This window comes from Stegostoma tigrinum, chromosome 22 (assembly GCF_030684315.1).
Source record: "Stegostoma tigrinum isolate sSteTig4 chromosome 22, sSteTig4.hap1, whole genome shotgun sequence".
Taxonomy (NCBI): Eukaryota; Metazoa; Chordata; class Chondrichthyes; order Orectolobiformes; family Stegostomatidae; genus Stegostoma; species Stegostoma tigrinum.
In genome coordinates, this window is record NC_081375.1 from 13,490,555 (window position 1) to 13,511,485 (window position 20,931).

Below are 20,931 nucleotides of genomic sequence, written 5' to 3' on the forward strand. Positions count from 1 at the left end.
TGAATATACAGTACTGATTCCTTTTGTTTCTTATTTTATTGGAATGAAATTCATCACTGACTGACTACTCAGTCTTTGCCAGCACATTTCCTCCGTCAGTCTTTCCCTTCTTCCTTCAGTCTTTACAGGTCTTTAAAACTAAGTCCACTGCCACTCAGTCTCTGTTAGTAAAAGCAAAATGCTGCAGACACTGGAAGTCAGAAACAAACACAGAGAATGCTGGAGAAACTCAGCAGGTCTGACAGTGTCTGTGGAGAGAGAAACAGAATAAGCTTTTTGAGTCCAGAATGACTTGTGGATGGCACGGTGGCTCAGAGATTAGAACTGCTGCCTCACAGCGCCAGGGACCCGGGTTTGATTCCACCCTCGGGTGACTGTCTGAGTGGAGTTTGCATGTTCTCCCTGTGTCTGTGTGGGTTTCCATTGGGTGCTTTGGTTTCCTCCCGCAGTGCGGGTTAATTGGGCTAGTCGTGGTAAATGTGGGGTTGTAGGGTGAGATGCTCCCCAGAGGGTTGGTGCAGAATTGATTGGCGGAATGGCCTCTAGCTGCACTGTAGGGATTCTATGACTCTTTATCAGAACTTCAGGAAGAGAAGAGGCAAACTGGATATGAGGCATTGATTCGGTTTGTCTCCCACAGATGCTGGCAGACCTGCTGAATTTCTCCAGCATCCTCTGTCTCAAATTCTGTTACGTAGAACTATACAGCACAGAAGGAAACCATCGTTGTACCTCCTCTTAAAAAGCAGTATCCTATTAGTCCCATGGCCTTTCTCTTTCCTAAAACGCTGCAATTTGTTTTTCCTTCCAAGTATTTGATTTACTGTGGATGCTGTTTGTGTAAGAGTTGCCTCAATGAAACAGTGATTGTAATTTATCAGCATTTCCTTGACTGAGAAATCCATTGGACAGAACATGAAAGATACAATATATTTGAAGGTAATTTTTCTCGATGCCTACATTACAGGCCTTGGACTTTCACATAGTTTGATTCTTTTTAAGCCTTACACTGTCCACCATTTGTGCTTCAACACTGAGCAACTAAACATTCTATATTTATTCATGAGAACAAAGCAGAAAGCATGCAATCAATTCCTAGCATATCAGGGTGTTTTATTTAAAGAAAGTTAAAATAAAGTGTGATCAATTTTGCTGAAAGGAATGGATTTTAATGGATTTGAATCCACTCGCATTACTGAGCATCAACATAATATATACTTTGCAAAAATAATAATGTTTCAAACTGTAATGTCACAGTCTGTTAATCCTCTTGTGAAAAAGTAATGTACAGTAGCTATTTGTTGAACACTTCAGAAGCTCTTGTTTTGTACATTCACCCTCCTCCTGGAAACATCAGTGTGAACCATTGGAAGGATTTACAAGATGATCAGCAGACTGACAGGTGCAATGGGACTGCTTTAGCAATTGTTATGCAACCCATAACTTTCATTGGTGGAGAAGAGCCAGGAGGAGACATGAGAAGTTGTTGGCGGATAGGATCAGGGTAAACCCTAAGGCTTTCTATAGGTATTTAAGGAATAAAAGAATGACGAGAGTAAGCTTAGGGCCAATCAAGGATAGTAGTGGGAAGTTGTGTGTGGAGTCAGAGGAGATAGGGGAAGCACTAAATGTATATTTTTTGACAGTATTCACTCTAGAAAACGACAATGTTGTCAAGGAGAATACTGAGATACAGGCTACTAGACTAGGTGGGATTGAGGTTCACAAGGAAGAGGTATTAGAAATCCTACAAGAGTGTGAAAATAGATAAGTCCCCTGGGCCAGATGGGATTTATCCTAGGATCCTCTGGGAAGCCAGGGAGGAGATTGCCGAACCTTTGGCATTGATCTTTAACTTGTCATTGTCTACAGGAATAGTGCCAGATGACTGGAGGATAGCAAATGTGGTTCCCCTGTTCAAGAAGGGGAGTAGAGACAACCCTGGTAATTATAGACCAGTGAGCCTTACCTCAGTTGTTGGTAAAGTGTTGGAAAAGGTTATAAGAGATAGGATTTATAATAATCTAGAAAAGAATAATTTGATTATGGATAGTCAGCATGGTTTTGTGAAGGATAGATTGTGCCTCACAAACCTTATTGAGTTCTTTGAGAAGGTGACCAAACAGGTAGATGAGAGTAAACTGGTTGATGTGGTGTATATGGATTTCAGCAAGGCATTCGATAAGGTTCCCCACAGTAGGCTATTGTACAAAATGCGCAGGGATGGGATTATGGGAGATGTAGCAGTTTGGATCAGACATTGGCTTGCTGAAAGAAGACCAAGGGTGGTGGTTGATGGGAAATGTTCATCCTGGAGACCAGTTACTAGTGGTGTACCGCAAGGGTCGGTCACTGCTGTTTGTCATTTTTATAAACAACCTGGATGAGGTCGTAGAATGATGGGTTAGTAAATTTGCAGACAACACTAAGGTCGGTGGAGTTGTGGATAGTGACGAAGGATGTTGTAGGTTACAGAGAGACATAGATAAGCTGCAGAGCTGGGCTGAAAGGTGGCAAATGGAGTTTAATGCAGACAAGTGTGAGGTGATGCACTTTGGTAGGAGTAACCGGAATGCAAAGTACTGGGCTAATGGTGAGATTCTTAGTAGTGTAGATGAGCAGAGAGATCTTGGTGTTCATGTACACAGATCCTTGAAAGTTGCCACCCAGGTTGACAGGGCCGTTAAGAAGGCATACAGTGTTTTAGCTTTTATTAATAGAGGGATTGAGTTCCAGAACCAAGAGATTATGGTGAAGCTGTACAAAACTCTGGTGCGGCCGCACGTGGAGTATTGTGTACAGTTCTGGTCACCGCATTATAAGAAGGATGTGGAAGCTTTGGAGAGGGTGCAGAGAAGATTTACTAGGATGTTGTCTGGTATGGAGGGAAGGTCTTATGAGGAAAGGCTGAGGGACTTGAGGCTGTTTTCATTAGAGAGAAGAAGGTTGAGAGGTGACTTAATTGAAACATAATAGATAATCAGAGGGTTAGATAGGGTGGATAGGGAGAGCCTTTTTCCTAGGGTGGTGACGGCGAGCACGAGGGAGCATAGCTTTAAATTGAGGGGTGAAAGATATAGGACACATGTCAGAGGTAGTTTCTTTCCTCAGAGAGTAGTAAGGGATGGAACGCTTTGCCTGCAACGGTCGTAGATTCGCCAACTTTACGTACATTTAAGTCGTCATTGGACAAGCATATGGACGTACATGGAATAGTGTAGGTTAGATGGGCTTGAGTTCGGTATGACAGGTTGGCACAACATCGAGGGCCGAAGGGCTTGTACTGTGCTGTGATGTTCTATGTTCTAAAGTGTAAAGTATACAGTACAAAGAGAGTGTCCATTAGCTTCAGGCTTTCTGCAAATGGTGGCACTCCAGGGTTTGGAGAGCACAGTCATTTCACAAAATCAATTTGTCATTTCAGTCTCCACATTTCACTTGGGTCTGTTGTCTTTTATTCCAGTGCCCCTTTAAAAGGATGGTTAGAGTTAAACCATTGATTTGTTTTAATTTCGTTGATTTCATTTCATTTCAACATAGCATCAAGAAAGACTATCGGGGCTTTGACTTGTTGCTAGGTAGGAAACAGATTTACGTAATACTGCATTCTGTGAACAACTCTGTCACCAAGGAAATTGCATCTGTGCCTACTTTGCTGCATCATCAACTGGCTTGGGATTCGATCAACAATTAGTTCTAATGGTGCTGGATGCAGGAAAGGAGAAAGTAACCAGACACACAGACAGAGACATGTGCTTGCTCAGACACAAACACAAATGTGTACACACACACACACGCACATGTGTACACGTGTTGATGCAGAGAGGAAACAAGCAGGTGATTAAGTAGCTGAAATGATATTTGCATGAAATGAAGAGAGGTGTAACAAAAGGTACAATGAGCCCGTGTGTCACTGAGTTGATGGGAGCGCAGACAAGGCAGGTCTGACGTGGGACTGAGAAATTCCACCTGCACTCGCTGCTGAAATCTGGTGTGCATATACTGACTCTGTGCCAGCTATGTGCTTCATATAGTTTAGGGCACCTTGTCATGATGCAGTGTCCAGACAAATTCCTGAATTTAATCAGTCAATATTCTCAGGTGGTCAACACCTAGATTTGTCTTTCAAGGGACTACTGAGGATGTTGTTATCAGAAAAAATCAAAAAGGCTCTTGATTGGGATGCTGTATGGACCAGCAGTGCCCCCTCCTGGCTTTATACTAAACTGTCAGCTTTGACTCACCTGTGACCACTCTTGCCACCTATCCGTCCTGCCTGACCCTCTGTGTGTGCTCCCCCATCCTGCCCCACTCAGTCCCAATCATGTGGATTAGAAGGTGGGACATGGTGCAAAATATTTGCCATCTTCTTGCTGACTGGTGCCTGTAGCCTGAGGAATGGCTAGTTATTTCCAACAGGCCATCCTGATGCAGCAAGAAGACCCCTTCCTAATGGCTGCCTCGTCAAGCCACTGCTTGTTCTTGGGTTTCACAAGAAGCAGTAAACCTACAGCTGTATTGGGCAAACATTATCATCATTTCTGCGTCTGGCGAGTCGCTGACGTTTTCAGCGCTGATTCAGTGTGGTGTGCAAGGACAGATGGGAACCTTGGATAGATAGGTTGTTCTAGGAGAGGAAGCTAATGGCAGAGGGGGGCAGGAGCAGTAGCCACGTTCAACAGAGTCTGTGGAACAGTGGTCTGAGCCAACACGTTAGTGTTTAGTTTTTCTGAACAGCTCTGGTCTACTGCACCCGTCTCATTTTTCACATAGGCCTTTCAGAACAAAACGACCGACTGAATGCCATTTGTGCTGAAGTGGTGCCAATTCCAAGCTGTGAACATAACCAGGAGGAGCTGTTGCCCAGGCTGCCAAAACAATGTTCCCGCAGGTCCCTCAGATTTGGCAGAGCTGGGACCCTTTCAACACAGCAAATTGCAAAGCCAGTGCTAAAGTGCCTGTTTTTACCTCTTCCATCTTATCTCGTTATGTGTTGGATTTTGAACCATTAATGTTGTTAACAGCTTCATGATCAAGTGAAATCGCAGCGTAAGAAAACATCATCTAAATAGCATTGGTTAAACTAACTGCATATTCAATGAAGCTTGACCACTGCTCTTCACATTACACTAATTGTGAGGTTTTATATAAAGTGCGCTGTGGGAATAACTATTGTGGAATGCAAATAAACAGTGGATTGTTTGCGATGTAATCTGCAATATTCATTCTAACCCTTCTTCTGTAATTATTTTCCTGCTTTTGCTGTATGTGACATTTGATCACTTCAAAATGACTTGTCTGACTGCCAAAGAGAGGTGAGAAAGGACAACAGATACTTCACTGGTGTCACATGCAGTTGCTGCCTGTTGATACTTGAACAGGACAAACTGGGTCCAGACAGGCTGGGGTCAAAAATTTAAAACTTCCAGCTTGGCCGAGCCAATGTTGCTAGTTTGCCGATTTCACCTGGGAACTGAGACAGTTGTCTGAAAGCTTTAAAAGCCTCTGTAATACCTGCATTTAGCAGACCAGTGGCTATTAGAGAGCAATTGCCGAAATGCCAAAGGTGCTTAAGATGAGATGAGGCCTGATGGAGGTAAAAGATTTACTGGCACCATCTCAAAGTGAGGGGAGGGACGCAGGGAAGTTATCTGGAGCAAGTGATGGATGTGTTTCATTCTACAAGTGACACCAAAATTGGTGGTGGAGTGGACAGTGAAGAAGGTTATCCCACAGGACAACCGGACCTTAGCCATGGGCTGAGGACTGGCTGATGGAGTTTAATTTAGATCAGTGCAAGGTGTTGCATTTTGTTACAGCTAACGAGGGCAGGACTTCTCGAGTTAATGGTAGGGCCCCGGAGAGTGCTGCTGAACAAAAAGACCTAGGAGGGTGCAGGTCCATAGTCCCTTGAAAGTGGAGTAACAGGTAGACAGGGTGGTGAAGAAAGCGTTTGGCACGCTCGCCTTCATTGGTCAGAACGTTGAGTATAGGAGTTGGGATGTTCATGTTGCAGTTGTACAGGACATTGACACAGACCACTTTCGGAATACTGCGTACAAGTCTGGTTGCCCCTCTATAGGAAGGATGTTGTTAATCTTGAGAGGGTGAAGGAAAGATTTACAAGGATGTTGCTAGGGTTGGAGGGTTTGAGCGATGGGGATGGGCTGAATAGGCTGGAGCTTCTTTCCCTGGAGCAACAAAGGCTGAGAGGTGACGTTATAGAGGTTTATAAAACCATGAGGGACATGGACAGAGTGAATAGTCAAAGTCTTTTTCCCAGGTTGGAGGAGTCCAAAGCTAGAGGGTATAGGTTTAAGGTGAGAGGGGAAAGATTGAAAAAGGGAGCTAAGGGGAAACTTTTTCACGCAGAGGGTGATGCGTATCTGGAATGAACTGCCAGAGGAAGTGGTGGAGGCTGGTACAATCACAACATTTAAAAGGCATCGGGATCGGTGTATGATTAGGAAGGGTTTAGAGGGATATGGGCCAAATCCTGGCAAATGGGTCTAGGTCAGATTGGGATTCTGGGCAGCACAGATAAGTTGGACTGAAGGATTGCTGTCTGGGGTATAGTCTCACTGGTTATAATTAACTGTCCAGCCTCCCTTGTCACTTAGTTAACATTTGTTCCTGTCTTAAGCTTTGTTTTTATTTATTCATGGGATGTGGGCATCATTAACCGGGCCAGCATTTTATTATCCATCCCTACTTTTGTCAACTACACAGTCACATGTATGCCAGACCAGCTAAGGATGGCAGTTTCCTTCCCTAGATGGGGTTTCCCAGTAATCAGCAATGATTCTATGGTCATCGTCAGAACCCTGACTTCCAGATATCTATTGAATTCAAATTCCACCATCTGCTGTGGCAGGATTTGAACCCAGTCCCTGGAACACTACCAGGGTTCACTAGAATTAATCGACTAGTGATAAAACCACTAGGCCATCACCTCTCACAAAGTGTCTGAGCTCTTAAAAGAGAGTGGCTTCTGTTAAAGATGGCACAGCCAAAACAAACACACACACACACACACACACACATACACACACGCACACACACAGACACACACACACGCGCACACATAGACACACACACACACGTACACATGCACACACACACATACACACACGCGCGCGCACGCACACACACGCACACACACATACACACACACGTGCGCGCGCCCACACACGCGCACACACACGCGCACACACACACACGCACACACATACACGTACAGACATACACACACACACACGCGCACACACACACACACATACACACGCACACACATACACACACACAGACACACACACGCACACACACACATACACACGCGCACACACACATACACACACACAGACACACACACACACACCCACACGTGCACACACACATACACACGCGCGCGCACGCACACACACGCACACACACACATGCGCGCGCACGCACACACACGCATACACACACGCACACACACACATACACATATACACAAACACACACGCACACACACGCGCACATACACACATACACACGCACACATACGCGCGCGCGCACACACACGCATACACACACACATACACATATACACAAACACACACACACACGCATACACACACACACACACACACACGCATACACACACACACTCACAGGCACACACACACACATACTCACACACACACACGCACACACACACATACACACATGCACACACACACATACACATATACACAAACACACGCACGCACACACGCATACACACACACGCACGCACACATGCATACACGCACACACGCATACACGCACGCAAACACACGCACGCACACACACTCACATATGCACACACACGCACACATGCACACACGCACACACACACACACTTGCACACACACACGCGCACACACACACACACACGCACACACACACATACACACACGCACAGACACACACACGCATACACCCACACACGCACACATGCGCACATGCACACACACACACACACACACACGCATACACACACACACTCACAGGCACACACACACACATACTCACACACACACACACGCACACACACACATACACACATGCACACACACACATACACATATACACAAACACACGCACGCACACACGCATACACACACACGCACGCACACATGCATACACGCACACACGCATACACGCACGCAAACACACGCACGCACACACACTCACATATGCACACACACGCACACATGCACACACGCACACACACACACACTTGCACACACACACGCGCACACACACACACACACGCACACACACACATACACACACGCACAGACACACACACGCAAACACCCACGCACACACACACACACACATGCACACACACATACACATATACACAAACACACGCACGCACACACGCATACACACACATACGCATACACGCACGCAAACACACGCACACACACACACTCACATATGCACACACATGCACACATGCACACACACGCACACACACACACATGCACACACACACGCGCACACACACACACACACACACGCACACACACACGTACACACACACAGACACACACACGCACACATGCGCACACGCACACACACATACACACACGCGCACACGCGCACACACACGCATATACACACACACGCATACACACACACACATACACACACACATACACACGCGCGCGCACACGCACACACACGCATACACATGCACACACACACATACACATATACACAAACACACGCACACACACACGCGCACATACACGCATACACGCACACGCACGCATACACACACGCACACACACGCATACACACACGCACACACACGCATACACGTATACACAAACACGCACGCGCGCACACACACGCATACACACACACGCACACACACATGCATACACACACACACACACGCATATACACACACACTCACAGGCACACACAGACACACATTCACACACACGCACACACATACTCTCACACATGCACAGACACACGCACGCACACATGCACACACACGCACGCGCACACACACACACGCTCACACACGCACACACACACACGCATACACACACGCATACACACACACACACAAACACACATAGACACACACATAGTCTCACACACAGACACACAGACACACGCACACACACGCACGGTTCCTGGGTTAGTCGGTCTGTGATTGTACCATTCCAGCGTGGGGATGTTTGGAGATTGTGTCAATACAATAGGCTTTTCAATACATCTTTCAAAATCATTGTAATTTTATTAACAACCTTGGTCTGGTATATGTGCAAATGTGTCCACTTTGATATATGTAATATCTGTGTGAATGAGTACATGTATATATTATGTACCGATATGAAATGTATACATACATGGGTGAAAATATGTGTAGGTATAAAAGGAATATCGCAGATTTTCTTCACTAAATTATATTAATCCGAACAAAAACTCTCTTCTCTATAATTGGTTATTCATTGCCTGCAGCCCTGTGAACAGTAGGACGAGAATGTTCAGCATGTTCTGATGATTTTGAAAATTATGCAAACCTATCTTTATTAATTCAGAGCTGTCTGATGTTACTGGAATGTTGGAATTGTTTTATATTCCCCAGCTAGCCAAGCGACAACAGCTCCACAAGTTACTGACAAAGAATTTAGTTCTTTCAGTAAGTCAGCATGTGCTCGCAATCCTTGCACTCAGTAATTTGCAGGGGTGGAGAATGCCAAGGCGAGGAGGAGAGCTACCACAGGGGTCACATCTTTTCCCAGTAAACAACTTGTTTACCTTGGCTCTGAGGCTGGAGTGAGCAGCAGCTATTTCTCTCTCTCTCTCTCTCTCTCTGTCTGTCTCTGAAGTTGCACAGTTTCTGCTTCCTGTTGCATGCTGTCCAAAATTGTTTTCCACTTCACCTGTCAAGAGGCTGCTCAGTGAAGAAGACTGTGGTGGATAAGCATGTCTCTCTCTCTCTCGATCGGTCACGCCATAATAGTCCATAACCTCCTACAGTCTAGATTCACAGCCTTGGGAAAGGATTATTGATGAAGAACAGGAGGAGGTGGAGATGCCAGTGATAATCTTGTTGTTTATATGTGTCTATTCACAGGGCACTTCCTTCATCAGACTGACTTGGGCCGTCAAAGCCTCCTCTACTTAAAAGAGGCAGGCAGTGGTTGGTTTGGAAAGGTCAGTAGATCTCTTTACTTTTAAACTTATCGCTGGTCAACTGCCCCTTTTGGACTTAGCAAATGACTTTAACTGCTCCCTCCCCACCACACACAGCAGGCATTAAAGCAGAATGACTGGTGTGTTAGCTCAGTAACAGGGTGCTTTATATTAGCGTTTGATTGATGAGTGTCTAAATGAATGATTGCTTTCGATTCGGAAACCGCAGAAAATATCAGATGTTGTCCAAGTTGGGATGACTTGTTAATCAATATTGTTACAGCTGCCAGGTTGACCCTGATTCTTTATGTTCAAATAGACAACGTTATCTGTCATTTTTAGAAAGCCTGATGAGGAGAGAAAAGCAGCAAGTATCAATATTCCTTTAAAATCAGAATCTGCGACTAAATAAATTGGAGGTTAGTTGCAGTTTGTTTAAGAGGCAAAGTGTTCTGAATCCAGTATCAAAGCTGGCGTTTTAATGAACTCCGTGAGGTTATGTTTTTGTCGGTGGGAGAATTTAGCAAAAATGTGGATGGAAATGAGACTGAGAGAGCCTGAATGAAAGTGGTAATAAGGGGTAAAACAAAAAATAATGGAAAGACTCAGCAGCTTCAGCCGCATTTGTGGAGAGAGAAACTGAAGGCTAAAACTTATATTTTTATTGGTAAGTCTGACTTGAGTCATGTTTTTGGCAGGATTTTTGCTGTGAGGCCTGTTGAATTTTTCACCGTACCTTACCAAATTCACCAGAAAATTCGTTACGTATTGTGCCACTGTGGCATCTCTCACATCTGATTCCAGCCCCATCTTCCTATGTGCCGTTTCCACAATGACTCAACATTTAATGACCAGCTGCCAAGACAGCATCGTCCTATGCACCCACGCCATCTTTAAAAGCATGCTGCGCACCCAGACAAGTTCCGTCAGTCCTGAGCTGCCCTGCAGGGTTCCTGATATTTACCCCTAGGCATGGCAGAGAGGGGCAGTTTGACACCTTGCTTCATAGGCCCCAGTCCTGGAGGTCCTGCTGGACAAGAATGGTCCTGACACCGGACTTTATCTGCCTTCAGGAGGAGGCCACAACACCACGTCATGCCCAGACTGGCACGAGGTCTCTGCCCAGCTTGGAACAGCTTCATTCTGGAAGAATGGCTAGCCAGTGTAGGAGGAGGGCAGTGTCCTTCCCCACTCCACCCAGGGGGGTAGATTCCACCATCTTCTCTTCAATACCTCACTGTGCCTCTGCTGCCGTGCCCAACTCCTACCAAGGCTCATGTTGTACCACTGTCTCTGATGTCAGTGACACCCTCCTTTCACCACTGAGTCTGCATGCCCTCTGCAGTGCCCACTCACTTGCTCGGGACACGTCCCCACCTGCTTCAGTAGTGCCAGTTGTGTCTTTGACTTTCAATCACCACAATAGTTGCCTGTCTCCCTCATAACCAGGCTGGAAACAGCCCACAATCAGGCAAAAAGAGTCAGTCAGGGAGGTGGGCTGGGTCTTTATAAGGAGACGATGCTCACTCCAACCGCTGTGAGTAGGCCCTGGCCTGCTGTTGGAGATTGCTGTTGTCTTACTGTGCCAGGAAGCCTGGAGCAAAAGCTTGACTGAGGCCTGCTGACAGCTATGACAATCTTTCTGGCTCAGTGTCTGTGTTGAACAACATGGCACATGTCAAATGCCAATGTACCTAGATGTGGGGTGTGTGGCCAGTGCCCATACCAGCGTGATCTGATTTCCAAAGCAGGTTGTGTAACCAGTGAGCTGAATCCACATCTACCCACGTCCGTTTTCCTGTTGAGTTTTCCTAACGTCTACCTTGTCCAGTGAGTTTTGTGAAATGGAAGGCGGAAGACTAATTAAGTTAGGACAAAGCATAAGATTCTGAAGCAAAAACAGAAAACGCTGGAGAAACTCAGCAGGTCTGGCCGTTTCTATGGAGAGAAAAATAGAGTTAATGTTTTGAGTCCAGTGACCCTGTAAGGATCTGCCCAGTGCTAACATTTCAGGTCTGTGATCTTTGTACAGTCCGTCTGAGTTTAGGTGAAAGGGCCCCAAACTGAAACATTAGCTCCAGCCCTCTCTTCACATAGGTCAACACTCTCTGAGTAATATTTTTAGTTCAGGTTTTAGCATTGGTGATGTTTCATCTTCACAATGAGAACAGAAAAAATATTTTTCCACTTTTAGTTTTATTTGGCAATTTCCTCTCTTGCCCAAAAATAGCTTCTCAACTTAGTCTGAATCAAAATTGCCCTGTACTGGCATTTGAGTCCTTGTTAAAGAGCAATGAAGACTCACTCGCTGTGCATTTCTCCAACTGTGGGATAAAGGTGAAGCCTGGTTTTGTAAATGGGGTCTGTGCCCTGTGAGTTTGTATATAATGAGCAAAAAAGTCGTGTTGTATTGCAAAGACTGTTCCTGAATTCATTATAACATTGTTATTTTGAAAAGGCTGCTTGTGTGTGAATATTTCATTGGATGCATGGCTTTTGAAAACAAAACTAAAAATTGTCTTTTTTGGGCCATATATTTCCATGCTGACAATATTAATAATGTCTATCCTTTGCCCATTAACGTGCAGTTTCAGGATCAATGATTTTGAGTTGCTTCAGGGGACTTAGGTGAGACCAGAGTATCGGTGACAGGTCGTTCAAGACAAAGCTTTAACTTCATATGCCAAACCATAGCGTGTTCGCATTTCGCTCCCAACATTTAAGCACCTCAGTGTGAATCAGGGCTTTGCTGAAACTTGATTGTGCACAGTTTGATTGAGACTGTTCAACTTTGTTGTGTGTGCAAAGTTTTCGGGATTTGTCTTGATTAATCTTGAGAAGTGTGAGAGCATCATTGTTACAGCTGGGTCTTGTTTGGAACTGTTTCCTGTTACTCATGTTGATTAGTTAGCTCATTTGGCAGGGCACCTGGTTTATGCAGAGTGATGGTAACACCAGGCGTTCAATTACCACAGTGGTTGAGGTTACCAACGAAGAACCCTCCTTCTCAACCCTTCCTCTTGCCTATGGCATGCAGATTCTTAAAATAATCTAGCGCTGGTTGCCTTTCTTTCTCTCCAATGAGAGGGCAGCACTGAGATCCAGTACACATATGGTAACTTCCTTCAGAGTTGAGATTGTACAGAAACTTTCAAAGCAAAATGGTCCCCACTGCCACTCCCATTAATGTTTTGTGTTATATTTACAATATAAAGATAAACAATGAACCCAGAACTTGCAGAATCTAGAACTAGCATGGCTGCACCAAACTTTTCCTACTTCCATCCATCTGCACCACAAGTGTCACCAAGTCAGGGTTTTTTAAATTTGAAAGATATTCTCATCCTGGGGACAAGATCCTAAATTCCATTTTTTTAAATTAAGAATTGAAAATCTTTTATTCAGATTTTCAGACTTACGGTCCATTTCACAGTCATTTCAGAATGGTGGCCTGTTTCACAGTCGTTGCTAGGCAGCCTGCTGTTGGGCCTGTGTTAGGATGTCCCTTTTCCACCAACCAATTTCAAAGCTCCATCAAAGTTAGGAACCACAACTGCACTGTTAACAAATCTGAACAGATAGTTGGTGTGCTATGAGAGTTGTTGAAGTTCTTTTGGCCGGGGAAAAATTTCCACAAATTAAACACTCTCTTCATAAAACTTGTATATAACAGACAGAAGAAACATTCCCAAAAGGTTACTTCTATTTTGCAGAGTTTATTTGGGGCCTGTTAAAATATATTCACCCTAGTTTTCAAGTCCTTCGATGACCCTCTCACCCCTCTCTCTTTCTGTCTGTTACCTCCTCTAGCAGCGTCACAAACTACAAGATCTCCTTCACGTTCTAACCCTGACCTTCTGCATGTTCCCGACTCCCATTGCTGGACTATTGGCAGTCATGCCAACAAATTGCAAGGCCTTTCGCTTGGAAATTTCTTCCCTCGACCTCGCTGCCTCTCCCACCTCCTGTGAAGTGCTCCTTATAAAACTCTTTGATGAAACTTACAGCCACCCATCCAAATATCATTTTATGTGGTTCAAGTCAAATAATAGCTCCAATTTAGCTCATTTAGCTGCACTAAAGGTGTTAGGTTAATGCAAATTATTGTTAAATTGCTTGCTGCAAACTCAGAAAATAAAGAGTGCATTTTGGACAATTTATGGCTTAAATTGACAAAAACAACATTGCTCAGTCAGAACAATAGGCAACTGAATCTTGAGTACATTTTATCCAAAGCCAAGTAGAGGGTTTAATGGCTGAACATCAGGATTGGTCAGTTCTCATAGCTCTGTTTGTTTACTTGTGATATTTCAACTGCGGGGAAACACTGGCTTGTGTTATCTGCAGTTCTGATGATTGAACTCATTGTTGAGCTGCTAGACCATGTAGTTTCTCATTTCAGTCCACATCCCAAACACACTGTAGGTCAAAGTTAGAATTTGCATTCATTATATTCAAACCAAAAGTATTCTCAGAATACTGGTATATTATCCAGCTTTTATCGACAGGCACATACTTTACTGTAATGTTTGGATGCCACATTTCAGTCACTTTGTAATGTCTGATAAACACAGTCAGGAATATGTAGGAAAATACTACGTAGAAAACACAAGGCTGAAAATGTGTGGGATCATCACCGCCCAGACATTCCCTCACACTGTCCTGACGCGGAACTGTATCGTGGTTATGTCACTGTCGCTGGGTCCATGAGGAAGTTCCACCCTCTGAGGGTTAACCAATGGACAGCGGCAGTTCAAGAAAGTGGTTCAACCACTACTGTATCGCTCACATAGAATTGAATCATAGAGCCACAGAACTGTTACAGCACAACAAACCAGGCCTTTTGACACATCAGTGCCCTCGCTGGTCCTCCCAAGGACCCCAATCGTGTATGATCCCTCTCCCACCCTGTCCCCACATGCCTCCTGCTCAGACACTTGGAATACTCAGAAAGAGAGAAATAATTATAAGATGGAGGGATCCATTTTGGCTGCGCAGGCAATAAATAAACTACCCAGTCAAGTCCCATTTTCCATCATTTGCTCCTTGCCCCAGGAGGTTATGGGACTCCAGGCGTATTTCCAGACGACCCCAAGCACATTTACCGACACTGAGCTCCAGACCCCTACTGACCTGTGGGTGGTAGAAGGGTTTTCCTCATCTCCATGCTAACCTTTCTACTATTTGTTTTAAATCTGTGCCCCCTGGTCATTGACCTCTGTAATAAGATAAATATGCCCTTTGCATCCATTCTATCAAGGCCCCTCACATCTTTGTAAACTTTGTAAACTCACAGCTGCATTCGCTAGAAATGGTGACATCCTGGGAAATCTCCACTGTGCCCTTTCTTATGCAGTTAAATCTTTTCTATAATGAAGTGACGGGAACTGCACACAGTGCTCAAGTAGTAGCCTGACTAATGATTTATACAGTTCCAGCCTAATTTTCCCATGCTTTTCTATTCTACATCTGGGCTAATGAAGCACCAGAGCCCTTAAGCTTACATAATCACCTTCTTCGTGCGTCTTGCTACCTACACGGATATGAGAACATTAACTGCAATGTTCCACACTTCCTCCGCAAGTTTGAGTAATCTCCCATTAATTGTGTTTTCCTCTGCCTTGATTGACCCCTCCAAGTGCACCACCTCGCAATTTTTCGAGCTGAATTTCTCTGATGTCTTTTCTGCCCATCTGATCTGCCCATTGATATCTTCCTGCTGTTACAGCTGTCCTCAGCACTATCTCAGTCATGGCCACCACATCTCTGCCCTATGCATTAGTATATAGCACAGAAAGCAGGGAACGCAGCACTGAACCCTGCAGGACTCCACTGGACACAGTTTTCCAGCCATAAAAAGACCCATCAACAATTATCCCTTGTCTATTGCCACTGAGCCAATTCTGATTCCAGCTTGCTACATTTCCCTGATCCCATTTAACCATGTCTGCCATGTGGAACCTTGTCAAAAGCCTCGCTAAATCCATATGGCCTATATCCATCATATTGCCCTCATCAATCCACCTTGTCACCTCGTCAAAAAATTTAGTCAATTTAGTCAGACGCCTTTCTCCCTTAAACAAATCCATGCTGACTGGTGTTGATTCATCTGTGCCTTTTGATGTGACAGTTGATCCAATAATTTACTGAGAATGGAGGTTAGACTGACTGGCCTGTAATTATTCACTCTATCCCCCGCTCTCTTTCTAAAGCAACGGTACAACATTAGCAGTCCTGCAATCCTCCGGCACTGTACCACCACCCCACATCCCAAGGATATTTATAAGAAATATTCTGAGGAAAGGTCCAGACATGAAACGTCAATTTTCTTGCTCCTCTGATGCTGTTTGGCCTGTTGTGTTCATCAAGCTCTACACCTTGTTATCTCAGATTCTCCAGCATCTGCAGTTCCCATTATCTCTAAAATATTTTGAGTTGCGTTTCTTGGACTCTCTCCTCCACAGCTCTAATGAAGTGTCACTGGACTTGAAGTGTTAACTCGGCTTTCTTCCCACTGATGCTGCCAGACCTGCTGAGTTTCACCAGCAATTTCTCTTTTCTGTTTGCTTGAACACTGAGGTGCTGCAGGATGCTTGGAATTAAATGAACAAGTTCTGATTAATATTTATAGTGAAATCCCAGGCTGTTGCTGTCAAAGGCGGTTGCTGATTTCTGACCCTCGCTTTGAGTCTAAAGGGCATGCAGATGGGAAAGGGAGCTCTGATTTTAGTGGAGATCAGCAGAGTGCTTTAAGCTGCCAGTTGATCAATTTCCAGGAGTGCAACTCGCAAATAGTCATAGATTCTAGAACAGGGTGTCAGTTTCCCAAAAAAATCAAAGTTTGCAAATTCACATTATCATTGTTATAAAGCAAAAGTTCGCACCCCCCACCGAACTAAAACCAAAACACCCAAAGAGGTGCGCCTCACCCCATAATCTGTAAAAACAAATGTGAAAAGTGATGTAACTTGCTTTTCAGAAACTTCTAGTGGTTAGATGAAATAAATCCCTGACACTCAGTTTAAAATCAACAAGTAACAATTTATTTATCTAACAGTGAACACATTAACTCAACTATTAACAAGCCAAATAAATCCCTTCTAAGGTTTTGGAGTAGATCTGTGGCTTGGGTTGTGTATGTTGAGGTTGGTTGGCTCACCGAGCTGGTTTGTTGTTCTGTTTCGTTAGGTTTCGTTACCGTGCTGGGCAATATCCTCTGATGAAGCGTCGGTGTGTTTTCCCGCCTGGTTTTTAAACTCTGGGGTCCGTTGCAATGGATTGCCTCACTTCTGGGTTTCCTCCGCAGTGGAATGTATCTGGGGTTGAGTTCAATGTGTTTATTAATAGCTTGCTTTGTGGAGTGCCATGCTTCCAGGAATTCTCGTGCTTGTCTCTGCCTAGCCTGTCCCAGGATCTTGGTGTTGTCCCAGACGAAGTGGTGGTTCTCCTTCTGCATGTGGATTGAGATGAGTGAGTACTGGTCGTGTCTTTTTGTAGCCAGTTGATGTTCATGTACTCTTGTTGTTAGCTTCCTTCCTGTTTGTCCAATGTAGTGGTTCTCGCAGTCTCTGCAGGGGGTCTTGTAGATGACATTGGTCCTGTCCATGGCGAGGAGTGGGTCTTTAGTTTGGATGAGCACTTGTTGTAGGGTTGATGTGGGCTCATGTGCCACTCTGATGCCCAGCGGTCGAAGATGGGCAGAAAAGACATAAAAGGAATTCAGCTCGAAGAATTGCGAGGTGAAGACAGATGTCAGAGGCAGGTTCTTTACTAAGATTGGTAAGGGTGTGGAACACCCTGCCTGCCAATGTAGTTAACTCAGCCACATTAGGGGCATTTAAACAGTCCTTGGATAAGCGTATGGATAATGATTGGATACTGTAGGGGGAGGGGCTTAGATTAGTTCACAGATCAGCGCAACATCGAGGGCCGAAGGACCTGTTCTGCGCTGTATTGTTCTATGTTCTATGTTCTATAATGTTTCTCGCAGACTCTGCAGGGGATCTTGTTGATGGCATTGGTCCTGTCCATGGCGGGGAGTGGGTCTTTAGTTTGGGTGAGCACTTGTCGTAGGGTTGATGTGGGCGAATGTGCCACTCTGATGCCCAGCAGTAGTAGAAGTCTATTTAACTATTTAATGTTAACACTATTTTAAAAAAGGGCCATAACACACTGCAGCAACATAGAGCCACGCCAAGAGGAGGAGGAATACCTCTTCCAAGTATTCAAGGATAATGGATATCCATAGAACTGGGTCAGGAAATGCCTATGGGAACAGCATCAGAAAGCTTCTACACGCCCCGACGCACTCATCACACTACCCTACATCAGGAACACGTCAGAACTCACCACAAGATTTCTACAACCGCTGGGCATCAGAGTGGCACACAAGCCCACAGCAACCCTATGACAAGTGCTCCCCCAAACTAAAGAACCACTCCTCGCCATGGACAGGACCAATGTCATCTACAAGATCCCCTGCAGAGACTGCGAGAACCACTACATCGGACAAACAGGAAGGAAGCTAACAACAAGAGTACATGAACATCAACAGGCTACAAAAAGACACGACCAGTACTCACTCATCTCAATCCACATGCAGGAGAACCACCACTTCGTCTGGGACAACACCAAGATCCTGGGACAGGCTAGGCAGAGACAAGCATGAGAATTCCTGGAAGCATGACACTCCACAAAGCAAGCTATTAATAAACACATTGAACTCAACCCCAGATACATTCCACTGCGGAGGAAACCCAGAAATAAGGCAATCCATCGCAATGGACCCCAGAGTTTAAAAACCAGGCGGGAAAACACACCGACGCTTCATCAGAGGCTGCACTGAGGATGTTACCCAGCACGGTAACGAAACGTCTGCGGAACAACAAACAAGCTCGGCGAGCCAACCAACCTCAAATCCCTTCTAACGACTAACTATTCCCGAATAAAGCAAGATTCTAATGGTTTGCTCTTCCAATAAATAGATGTCCCACTTATATAGAAAAAATAGAATTTGGTCTCTTGGAAATTATATCCAGGCTACATGTCTTCAGGAATCTTTGTGCTTTCTCCATCGATTCTTCTATCAGGAATATTAACAAGTTGTGCCATTGGTATCATTGTTATTTAGATGGTGCTTACTCTAAGACGTAGAGCAGGCTGTAACAGCCAGCAATTATCTCTTGAGAGCCAGCAATTATCTCTTGAGGGCTGTTCGCTCTGGTGGATGGCAGCTAGCTCTGGGACCTTTATCCAGCCGCCCCCTTTTGTTTAAACCCTTGATGATATGCTCATATTTCTTACAATAAGATTGGTCCAATGTTGTAAAAACTATCAGATTTAAATTTAATAGGTTTTTGGTATCAAAGTGTCTGGTTCAAATTGATTGGCTAAATTCACAACCCTGTTGTCTTGGTAAAAACTGTTGCTTGGCCTGCTAACTGTGTGGCCTTTTGATACAAATATTTCAATGCGGGTGCTGTCTGTGCACTTGCAAACTTTCAAGCTGCTGCTCACAGACATCCATCTGAAATTTCTGAGCATAGAAAAAGCACACAGTCTTTTAAAGGGACCATGCAATGCTTTCCTTCTCGCATTTTACAAACACTAAATTTTAACTTCCTGCTTCCCAATCCACAAGTACTCTATCCAACTTCACAACATCATTTATACAGAAAGAAATAAATTACATGCGTCATGAATACATCACCAGCTGATATGTCCGTAGCGAATTGCTAGGCTATGACAATTGCCAATAAGAGACAATCTAACCGCTGCCTTTTGATTTTCAATGTTGTTACCGTCACTGACTGCCCCACTGTCAACATCCTGGAAGTTATCATTGATGAGAAACTGAACTGAACTCACCACATAAGTACAGTTGCTACAAAAGCAGATCAGAGGCTGGGAACACTGCAGTGAATAACTCACCTCCTGATTCCTGAAAGCCCATCCACCATCTACAAGGTACAAGTCAGGAGTGATTTGAAATACTCCCCACTTACCTGGAAGTCTGCAGCCCCAACAACACTCAAGGAGCTTGACACCATCCAGGACAAAGCAACCTGCTTGATTGGCACCACACCCACAGACATCAACTCCCTCATCACCGACGCTCAGTAGCAGCAGTGTGTACTGTCTACAAGGTGCACTGCAGAAATTCACCAAAGATCCTCAGACAGCACCTTCCAAACCCATGACCACTTCCATGCAGAAGAACAAGGGCAGCAGAAAAATGGGAACACCACCACTTTCAAGTTCTCACCCAAGCCACTCACCATCCTGACTTGTAAATATATCACCGTTCCTTCACTGTGGCAGGGTCCAAATCCCTCCCTAATGGTATTATTGGTCAATCCACAGCAAGTGGACTGCAGGGGTTCAAGAGGCAGCTCACCACCACCTTCTCAAGGGCAGCTAGGGACAGGCAGTAAATACTGGCCAGCCAGCAACACCCGTATCCCACAAAAATGAATTTTTTCAAAAATCGCACATATGAGGTAATCCCCAGTTATTATTGCACTCAATGTATATCCCACAACTCATAATGCACACATGTGGTATATTACCTGGTGATTTTGCACTCATATTCAGATATTCCACATGCATAATATATCCGCCGCAGATATTCCATACACAGAATACATCCACAGTAGATATTGCACACGCATAAAAATCCAAAACAGATATTGCGTGCACATGATATATCCACAGCAGATATTCCACATGCATAACATACCC

The 20,931-nt window shown here is 44.7% G+C and overlaps 1 protein-coding gene across 8 annotated transcripts in view; it reads left to right on the forward strand.

The window, feature by feature from the left end:
- Window positions 1–20,931, forward strand: part of aatkb (apoptosis-associated tyrosine kinase b) — a 374,036-nt gene that overhangs the window by 298,150 nt on the left and 54,955 nt on the right. For all 8 annotated transcript variants that reach the window (XM_048555198.2, XM_048555200.2, XM_048555199.2 and 5 more), the window contains one exon: window positions 10,133–10,212. In XM_048555198.2, the coding sequence (XP_048411155.1) occupies window positions 10,133–10,212 (80 nt within the window). The remainder of the gene's footprint in view (window positions 1–10,132; window positions 10,213–20,931) is intronic.